The 11613-nt window shown below is 39.6% G+C and overlaps 1 protein-coding gene across 1 annotated transcript; it reads left to right on the plus strand.

The window, feature by feature from the left end:
- Positions 1–10201: 10201 nt before the first annotated feature.
- On the plus strand, positions 10202–11145 carry LOC122073256 (heavy metal-associated isoprenylated plant protein 26-like). The gene is made up of 2 exons (XM_042637808.1): positions 10202–10430; positions 10536–11145. Exons 1-2 carry the CDS (start codon positions 10353–10355, stop codon positions 10920–10922), a joined length of 465 nt encoding a protein of 154 aa, XP_042493742.1. The 5' UTR covers positions 10202–10352; the 3' UTR covers positions 10923–11145.
- Positions 11146–11613: the final 468 nt, after the last annotated feature.

Genomic DNA, 11613 nt, shown 5'->3' on the forward strand with positions numbered 1-11613 from the left:
TTCGGTTTAGTTCAGGCTATCACCGTTTTGATTTAGGGTTTGACACCCCTATATGTAGGGGTGTCAATCGGTTGGGCCGGCCCTAGCTAGGCATGGCAAGCCTATATCCTCGAACCATGACCTACCTATTTAAGGAATGAGTTGGTCTCGATTGGGTTCTGGGCTTTAGTAGGGCTTCTCCTAATTGGGTTAATCAGGCTATAATCGGGCCTTAAACGGGGAAATATAGCAATAAAGCCTTAAACGATTTTTACTTTTCTTGGATTTAAGATACTTTTATTTATTTTGTTAAATCATCAACAATTTGAAAAGATATTATACTTAATTATAATCAATAATTGATAAAAATAAAGATATATACCCTATTCTATCAAAAAAAAATCAAAATACAAACCAAATGACCCAAAACCAAATCAGGACCGGCTCAAAACTGGGACCAAAACCGAAACCAAACAGAAAAGAAATCGAAAATACTCCAAAATCCATTTCAAAAAATAAAATAAAATTTGTATAGTTTTGTATGTAAAGTTGAATCCAAATCGGATAAAAAGCCAAAACTTACCCGATTACAAACTGATATAAGAAATCAAAGACAAAATGCACCGAAACCAAAATTTCCTTATTGGTTCGGTTTCGATTTCACCACCACATTGAAACCAATTCAACCCAAACGGTGTTGGGTCCCGATTGTCACTGAGAGGGGGGTGAATCAATGTGCCAAATATTTTTTCATTTTTCAGCTGTACCCCTAATGTGTCAATCACTATTTGCACTTCAATAGCACAGTCTATTAATGCTGCCCAGAGCTGCTATGTATACTACTGACCATTCTTACTGTTGCATGGAACTTACTCACATAATCTGTATTGTTGCCCAGAGTTGTCTCATAAACCTCACACGGTAATCATTGTCACATACATACACAGTCGTATGCATATCCACACTGCACCACCAAGTGGTCAGGTCTACTAGATGTACTCACTCATTCTGCAGCCAAGCACTCCAATCCACAATACAAATACGAGCATACACATCTACAACACAAGAAATATGTGCTTCGACTAGTTGCCTACATACACAAAGTAATGCCCACTATCGGGCTCAGCATTTATTCAATACTAATTATGACTGCACCCACAGCAAAGGGAACACATTCCCAGTTTCCACCAATGACATACAATGGCTAGATCTTCACCTTAGTTTTCTCATAATGATCTGAGAGGCCGCACTCACGGCAAATAGGTTTAGGTAGTTGTAACTATCAAGGAACACATAGCCCTTGTGTCCAGCACCCACTGAACACCAAAAAAATAAAGTTGGGGTTATAACAATGCCCTATAGTGAAGCACTCATACATGCAAATTCCCCCCAAATAGACTACAACTATCACTTAGGAATTTTATTAAACATCTTACCTACGATGATTTATAATAATGGAAATTTGGCAACAGTAAGGTTACCTTGGCAAGGAGTAACCGTCAGAGATGCAATAATATCGATCTACACTTGATGCGGACCATAACCACGTTGTCTCGGTGCCGCCAATGCTTCAACCTCGGTTGGCACTTGAGTTTCTTGAAGCAACTCACAAGAATCAAATTTTAGGTTCTTCTTCTTCTTCTTTCTTTTCTCATTGTCTTTACTTTCATGGAGCAACAATGGCATTCACATTCACACACACACTCCTCTCTCTCTCTCTCTCTCTCTCTCTCTCTACTTCTCCTCTTTTAGTCTTCCTTGTAAATACAGTTTTAATGGGAAAATAGTATTCTCAACAAAAACCATCAAACTTCATTAATTGGGTTTGAGAAAATCTTTCTTGAGAGGAATTCAAGACACAGAAAGAGAGGGAAAAACTTCTTCTCTATTTTCCTCTTCTTCTCTTCTTCTCTTCTTCTCTTCTTCTCTTCTCTAACATTCTCTTTTTCTTTCTCTTGGCAACAACCAATAGAGCTTGTTGCCTTGGTTTCCAGCAGCTTCCTAAGCTTCTAATGGTGGTTATGGATGAAGTGCAAGAGGATGGAAGTCTTTCATTCAAACCCTTAGCCTTCCATGAGCTTCAACTCATTTTTCTGACCACCTTAGCAATCCCTTTGCCTGATTTCTTCTCTCTGGTGTGTAGAGATCGGAGAGATGAAGAATCTCCAACTTAAATCACCCAAATCGAAATTAAGATGAGGGAGATATGACCATTTGAAGTTGGACCAATCAGAATACTCAAAATGGAATATTCGGAGGTTGGCATAGTCTACGCCGGTGGCACGCACAACAGGGGCGAAATATGACCATAGATCTTATCTAAAGATCTTATAATCTAAACCGTCCGATAAAACCAATGGACAAAAAATCTAAACCATTAGATTTGAATCTTACAAAGTTAAGGATGACGCCATCATGACGTACGTGTTGACATCGTCAGACGCATTGTCGATCACCGATTGGCTGGTGTAGCGAGTTTCACGGTACGCTATCGGTTAACTTTAATAATGCTCCATCGATCTTGACCGTTAGATCGGAACCGATCTGATATGATTGGCTCAGATTAAGATATGAATAATCTCTTTATAGATTATATGCACATGCGCTACACACAATCAAGCCTCAAAATGGTGAGGCGCCACACCATCATATCTAATACACTCCACCAATGAGAATCCTTGGGTAAGCATCTTCAACGCAAGCTCTTGCACGAGCCGTCAGCTCTGAATCTGATCGACATGGCTCAATCTGAGCCGTGGATTAAGGATCCCTCTGATTCTCTTATATACACATAAGCCCTTGCCTTCATACTTCTAGTGCTAAACACCCTTACCTTCAAAATCTCAAAATTATATAAAAACCCTTTAAATTTCAAAAATAAATTCTGAAAAATCCACCCAACACCGACAGCATACTGATGAATTTTCGGTTTGGATTTTCGAATCGGCTTTACAGAAACACTTATAGCATTTTCATACGATATCCGATCAAGATAAAACAAAGTGCGTTGGAACTATAACTAGACGCTCTACGACTTTCTAGAAGATTCAATCATCTGACTCAGCCATATAAAAAGACCAAAATGCCCCTAGATATTTTCAATGACGCATCTTTCTCATACGGAATTGGAACGCGATGAAATTAGAACCGTTGGAAAGACTGGATTTTTGTCATATTGTTACATAGAGAACACTTCTTTTAAAAAATTCATCTTCAATGCTAAAACTGTCCTTGACTGCCACAAATGCCATGACTTCTTCATACTGTATCGAAATGCGACAAAATCAGATGCACTGGACTAGATAAATTACAATCTATATTTTTCATGAAAAAATGATATTTGAAAACTGTCATTTTCATTGCCAAAAATGCCCTTCAGCGTAAATAGACCAATTTTACCAGTTTTGACCCAGAAACCCGCACCAAATACTAAGGATGTATCAAACCATTCCATGCATACCAAGCAGCTCTGTTATCTCATCGGTGACACTGGACACTGCCATATCATCATTTCCATCCACATCACCCAAACTGGTCATGTCATCACCACCACGTGGCCTGGTTGCCAACAAGGATAACCATGAAACAACAGACGAAAACCAGGCCGAACAGACCCGTTGACACCCATACTCACATGATTCCCACGAAACCCATTTCTTTTGTAATATGATGTCACATCAATTGACATCCGTTAGTCTATAATGGCATCATCTCTATTTGATATCACTTCAATCTAAGACATCATGAGGCCCTAAGTCGAAAAAGCTTTCCAACTAGGGTTTACACCCACAAACACCGTCGCGCCCATGTCCTCTTCCTTTCACGATGCACCCTTGTCTCCGCCCTTGTGGTATGTTTCTCCTCCACCATTGTGGCATGTTTTTCATCTTTAGTTAGTGGTGTTTTCCCCTTTCTCCTCCTTTTGCTTCTTCTTCTTCTTCTTCTTCTTCTTCATAGAGATCGCCGCCCCCCAACATTTGAAACACCCACATTCAATAGCCACTCCCCCCATTCCACCATTGTTCTCTGTTACGGTCTTGGAAGAACTCAACCCCATAAACCAGTTTACAAGGTAAGAAAAACCAAGACCATATCAACCCACATCAATTCTCATAGGAAACCTATCAGTCCCCGTTCATATAAAATCGGATCGGTGACTGGGTTTCCTCCGGGTAACCCAAAACCACCAAGATCATCTGATACAGTAACCACAATACAACAAGCACAAGTAATCGTGGGATATAATAATATAATACAGCGGAAGTCTTTTCGTATATGAATACCTGTAATTTTTCATATACTCTTGATACCCAAATTGTTATACATAAAGTATTACTTGTGAGCCCATAGACGTGATATTTACATAAGAAATAGTAATTTAATTATCGAGAGCACAAAAGGAGAAATATACCAAAAGAATAAAAAAGAGTACAGCAAGTAGACTCTACTACAGTTGCCCTATAACACAACTCTTGCATGAGCATCCGTCGTCGTGGTCGAATCTTTCGGGGGCCCACCAATCCCCCACTGGGTTTCGTTGGTGGGACTCGACATGGGTTCCTCTATTGAATAGCATACACAATCATCTAAAAAGGTATGTACATGAGGGGTGAGCTCACTAGCTCAGTAAATGGAAAGAAAGATGCACACAAGCAATTACAAATCAAATGATATTATATGCATGAGATTCATTTTAAACCTATTTCACCTAAGCAATCCTTACTAGGTTATAGGTTACGTGCTATTCACAACCACAGTACTTGTATGTCCCGGGTACGAGACGTGTTCTCCATCCCACGATACGTCATAGGGTTATTGGAGAGGGCTAGCCGTGAGCACTCGAAAAAATAAATCGTGGTCGAATCACAACAAAAATTTAAAACAGTACGATTGGCCCTCTAAATTAGCCAAACGTACTTCTAACCACCACGATAGTCCGTGACCAATGCTTCCCCCAGTGATAACCAAACACGTAAACCCCTATTGGGAAGGGTCGTAGCACGAGGGAATGTAAAATCCTAACCACATTCTCCTACATGAGATAGTACAACTGTATAGTATTTCTGTATCCCATTCCTCTATGTACCAATGCATTTGTTTTCAAATCGACTACGGCATCTAATCTAAAAATCCCACACATGTTCGGTAAATCATCACCATAATCCAACATATGATAAGTCCATTCTCAAGATTCCAAGCATATAGTAAGCATTTAGGAAATTTAAGAATGCAACATGTTCAGTTCTAAATGCATCAACATCAATCAAGCATATGTATGAGAATGTCATTTGAAACGTCAAGATAATATATGGATGCATAGGATGTCAAAAACACTCCCAAAATAAGATCAAAGTCCTCTCCTCACTTACCTATTATTGTAGAAGAATCTGCACTCGTAGTACGGGTAAGATCTGGAGTGAAGACAAGTGTCTCAAAACTTAGCACAGATAAGGAGTTTAGAATACGTTCAATTAGAGACTATAAATGATGTAGGATATGGTCATGACGCGTATAATAGAGTGAAGAAGGTTGTCGGTGAGTTTGAGTTCCATTGAAACTCATTTGGGCTACAAGTGAGTCACACAGGTGGGTAAGAGAATCTAGCTGTGGCAAACTACCCATACCAGCGGGTCATACTGGTAAGTCTGGCACCCGTCGATAGGTCTAAAGGTACTAACGAGATTAGTAGGTCACATCGGCAGGTTAGGCACCCACCGTTTTACTCGTCGATTGACCTAGAGAAGACCAATGGGTTACACTAGTAAGTGTGGCACCCATCGGTCCTACCCGTCGGTTAGGCCAGAGGCTAGGTAAGACTGGGGGGTCACTCTGGTAGGTCTGACGACCCACCGGTGCTACCCACCGGTATTTCATGAGTTTTGTTGTTCTTCCTTCTTTCTTCATCTCTCGTCATAGGGATCCAAGGAGGTTGTTCCCACCCCATTTTCCACACATTCTAAGCTTCATTTACTTGATTATTCCATGAATCTAAGTCATCATCAAGATTTTGGCAATGAAATCATACCTTAGCTCAAGAAGTCCCAAAACCTAAGATCTCATTTCGAAACTCAAAATGTCACCAAATACTCTCAAATCTGGGATTCTCCTTCCTCAAACCTTTCAAGAAAATCACACAAGGGTTCCATTATTACTTTGATTTGACCATACACATGAGGGTTTCATCACAATCCATCAGGTTAGGGTGTTACTTACCTCAAAATGTAGACCCTAAGATATTGAACACTATTCCGACAACCAAAAGGTAAGTTGCGGCTTTGGAAACCAAACACCTTCTCCTCTTCTTCACATTTTCTCCCTCTTCTTTACTCCCCTCACCAACCTTGGCTGAAATTATAAATAGGAGATAGAGAAAGAGTAAATGCTATTTATACCCTAGTGTTATAAATATCTACTAGGGTCCGTTTGGTTTTCCCATTTTTTGACCAAAACACATTAATTCACGATACCGGCCAAAATAGCCGACATTATCGAGTATACAAGACCTCATCTCGACGAGGAGTCCGAGATACACATGCTCACCCAAGTTGGGCTTACTGGGGCCCACATTACCCCAACAGGTGGGTCACACTGGTGGGTCTCGCACCTACCAATGACACCCACCAGTTGGCCAAAACATAGCTAACCTTGCTGTATTTTTTGGAAAAGTGAAATCCTATGCGTATTTCACCCTCACCTCGTGTTATGGACTAGGTTCTTATCATTCAAATATGATAACGTACCTTTCCTATACGTACATAGCTTTGTGATATGTGCAAGGGCATGGCTTAGGCATGTGAATCACTTCGGGTACTGGCTCAATCTTATCCGGCCACCCCGCATTTGACGTCACCCTTACGGTCATGCACCATAGGGCACCGGCATCAACCCATTTCGAAACGGACCCTGTAAGACCAACCTGAATCAACTGATCAATAAACCGGGTTTAAAGAGCAGGGCTCTACAAAACCAATGTAGGATCAGCCCCCATAAGCTGATATGGGATCGTAACATTCTCTCATGTGTCATCATCTTGATTTCCCTCCCCAACTCTCATCTACTCCAGCCCTCCCTAGTTGCTAATCTCCCAGGCTTATATAAGAAACTTATGGAAGCACTCAACCGAAACCATCTCAAGGTGGTCTTTGTAGCAACGGGGTTTCCTCGACAAGACACTGAGAAGAACTTTGTGGTGTTTGCAAGGGCCACCAACGATGGAGAGTGATCTCTCCACTACCATCATATGGGTTGTGGTGGTAGATTTGTAACTTCTGGGGATAGGTATGGGGAAGGTGGTGATAGAGTGGTTGTTGAGGATGTTCCTAAAATATGCTTCTATTTTGCTTTGTATTCGGAGCCTAGAATCTTGGGTTTTTACAAACCCTTGGGTTTTTCTGTCGACCTTGACTGGATCTGTGGAATGATTTGCTCCAACAACCTTGGGTCTCTGGTGCTACATTGGTGTTCCACCTCCCCGCCTTCCTCTTTGGTGAGTCCTAGGGAGACTACTTTGATCCTACACTTTCAATCCAAGTCCGACAAGATCTCTCGGCTGGTCCTGATTGTTCAAGAGATGGCTAACGAAGTGTCGGCGCCGGTTTTATGACGATGATGTGCGAGAAAGCTTGGAGTGAGGACAAGACTTTGTTTGTTCTCCCCCCCCTCCCCTCTCCCCTCTCCTCTCTCCTCTCTCCTCTCTCCTCTCTCCCCTCTCTCCTTTATTGTTGCTTTCTCTACTTATAAGGATGTTTGTTTCGCATCCACTTGCTTTGATGATGTGTTTTTGTTTCTGGGGAAGTTTTTGGTTTTGCCTATCCCCTAGCTTGGAAGACCCTATCAATGGCATGTATGATAGCTTGGTCATATATTTTGTGCCGTTTATTTGAATGAATTTCAGTTAACAAAAAAATAAAAAACAAAAATCACTTCGATCTTTTTTTGGTAATGGGACGACAAACTTTTAAGTCCCGTGAGGAAAGAGGCATAGAAGGTAGTATGACTTTTACATCAAGACACAAGAAGGGGTATGAAAAATGGAAAACTCACCACTATTGTGATGCTTTTACATGTATTCCAATTGGTCCTTGCATTGAAGTAGCGGCTACACTACCTTTTAGGGAACTCTCTTTTCTATTTATTTATAAAGAAAAAGCCCTCAAAGCCTAAGTCGTATTTCACAATCTTTCGTAATAGATTACTATTATATTAGTTTTTTTTAATTAAAAAAATCATTATAAAAAAATGTAAAGTACCCTATTTTGTCATAAAATCTTCTTCTTAATTTATATTTTTAATAATTTAATTGAATAAAAAATTTATAATTTTTTAAATTAATTTTATAATTTTTAAAAAACAGCAAAAAAACGGAAGATGCTCCATAATAGTGATTATAACCCGAAAGTAAAGCTATCTTCCATAATGACATCTTCCTACAACTTTAACAGCATGTCGACTCAAATTCATAATTGACCAATTCGAGGAGCGATGAAGATAAGATTAGACCTAACTTCCACTAGACTACTAAACCGTTGGCAGATGAAAATATTACCACCCTACTCCCCACCGCTCCCAAGTCTTGTCGGGAGGTCCAATACTCCAATCTGAGTACTGTAGGTTTAACATACCAGTGGCCCCACATTGATTTTAGGATATTCCTTTCACATCCATCTTTAGGCTCCATTTCTCTTGTTTTCTTTGTGATGGGGAGTTTCCCACTTTCCCCCAACTTTTTCTCCCCACTCACAGGTTGATGTGAACCGGCGGCTCCCCCAATTTGTCACCCATATTATCATAAATTCATAATAATGAAACCTCTGTTCAACTCTATCGACACCCTTTCTATCTCTTCCTCGAAAAAGATCTATGAGAGAGAGAGAGAGATCTTTGTCGTATAGGCTGCCCCATAACACATACGTGGAATCAGCAGAGCCACAGTACACGGACTACAGACTTTACACAGCAAGATATTTAATCTCAGGAACGCTCTTGGTTTGCGGATCAAACATGAACCGTCTTTTTTTTTTTTTGGTAAAATCAAACATGAACCGTCCATTGCTGTGAACATCGACATAAGGGATTTAATTAATAATTAGTTATTTAGCCGAAAAAATATCCCCACCAACTCCGAAGCAACCACCTTTCAGTGTTTGGAAGGTGTCAACCGGTTTGATTATTTAATTCGATTTGGATTTGATTTGTATTATATAACGGTTCATTATTCGGTTTCATATTTAATTTAAGTCCTATTTTAGATATTGGGTCAACTTTTTATAATTTCATCAGTAAAAAAAAAAAAACTTTATTTATTATGTAGAAGCTGGAATTCTCTCCAGTCCTCCAGTGCAAGATAGCACCTGGACATATACCCTTGATTGTGGGATCTGCATTAGGTGTACTAATACTCTTGAGAGAATCTGATTCCTACTTATTAGTGTCATAATTTACCTATTTTTTTTTTCAAACATTAGAAAAGAATAGAAAAAATAAATAAGAAAGGACCCTATCCATCTCGTGTTTCTTATACCTAGACCACTGCTAGTAAAAACACGTTTAAAACGAAGTTTTAAACACATTCTCATTTTTTACCATTTAAAACATGTTTTACCATATGCTTTTCAATATGGAAAAAAACAGCAAATTTCAAGCATTTCTGTTCTAAACAAGTTTAAAATATGTTCCAATTTTATGATATTTTTTAACATAATGTCTATTTAATTGACCATATATCTCTCTCTCGAACTTTGATCGACCTGATTCTTTCACCAACTTGAAGCTAACACAATGGATTATATTTCTCATGACATTACCTTCAACTCAAATTCAATGCACAGACCTTGAAATTAAGTATTTTGATATCTAATTGTATATCATTATAGAGACTAATATAATTTTATTCGATGTAATTATATATAATTTAGTTTGATTCAACAGTTTAAATCATGAAACTAAAATTGACAAAAGATTCCAATTTTAAACCAAAACCAACCTATTTACTCCGGTTTGATTTCAAACAGTTGGTTTCGATTTCGGTTCTAAATTTGAAAGCATCTCATAGTCTCATGACTCTCATCTCATACCATGCTGCGAGTGTCGATGGACGGAATTGTATCCTTCACGATCACGTGCGTGGTGGGGTCCATGGCTCCATGTACTGTAGAACGCGGTCTAGCACTCCATCTCTCTCTCTCTCTCTCTCTCTCTCTCTAATTATATAAGTAGTTGGACTAGGACTACATTTGTACAACCAATCTGAGATTTGCTGTTCTTGAAGAAGAAGCTGTTGAAATCCATATCCTCAACTTTCCTCTTAAGAGAAGGAGAGCCTGCTTCTTTAAATTTCTTTCTTCCTACCAGTTTTTTAGCTGAAACAGATCAAAATGGGTGCCCTGGATCATCTCTCTGAGCTCTTTGATTTCTCCCTCAGGAGGAGGCACAAGAAAAACAATCAATTGGAGGTAAAGTAAAGCATATACCAGATCTCCCTTTTTCATCTTGTTCATCTTATTTTTGATATTTAATCCTAAAAATGGTTAGTTTTGGTTCTTATTACTAACAAACAGACGGTGGAGATAAAGATAAAGATGGACTGTGAAGGATGTGAGAGGAAAGTGGAGAAAGCAGTGAGAGGGATGCATGGAGTGACACAGGTAGATATAGATCCGAAGCACCACAAGCTGACGGTGGTTGGGTATGTGAATCCAAAGAAGGTTTTGAGACATGTACAGCACAAGACTGGGAAGAAGGCTGAGTTCTGGCCTTACATCCCTTACGATGAAGTGGCTCACCCTTACGCTCCAGGTACTTATGATAAAAAGGCACCATCTGGGTATGTGAGGAACACCATGGACGACCCCAGGAGCTCCAAGCTAGCTCGGGCTAGTACAATGGAGGAGAAGTACTCCAACACCTTCAGCGATGAAAACCCTAACTCCTGTTCCGTCATGTAATGGTAGGGAGAGATCTGTTCAGTTCAGTTCTGTTCTGTTTCGTTTCAGCAAGTCTGACTTGCGGCCGCTGCGCTTGTTTTATATGAAGTTGTAGCTGCTCTTCCTCTTTTTCTTTTTTTCCTTTCCTTTTTTGTAGATAAATCGATCCAAGGAAAATTGGGGAAATGAGTTGTGTTGTAAAATCATTTTCAAAAGTAAGATTAAGCAGATTATTATTGGATTATTTGTTGGTTCTGGTTCTGGTTCTGGTTCTGGTTCTGGTTCTGGTTCCTCTGTTACAGCCTCTGCTGTAATGGCTTCTTAGCCAATGTTTCTCGAACAGAGACTTCTGTTCCATCCAAGATGCCTGAAATTGCTTGGCTTCGGTTCTACAGCGAAGTCTTTCTTTGAGATCTTGTTTGTAGTTTTTGTGCAAGGGATCAATGAGTGGGAAAATAAAAGAAAATGGAGTAACCATTAACCAAAAGCTTTTTTCACACCAGAAATGTTCGAGTTCCATTTTCTTTGAAACTTAATGGTGAATAGCTACGTTTGAGTCCCATTTCACAGAGAGCTTTCATGATTCCATCGAAGCTATCAAACTTGGAACTCACAACATCAATGGCGAACAAGGTTCTTATAACTCTGGAACGGTCACGGTATCGGTTGAGGTCGATACCATTCTGATACCGATCACCTAGATTGAACTGTA

The sequence above is a fragment of the Macadamia integrifolia genome, chromosome 3, assembly GCF_013358625.1.
Source record: "Macadamia integrifolia cultivar HAES 741 chromosome 3, SCU_Mint_v3, whole genome shotgun sequence".
NCBI lineage: Eukaryota > Viridiplantae > Streptophyta > Magnoliopsida > Proteales > Proteaceae > Macadamia > Macadamia integrifolia.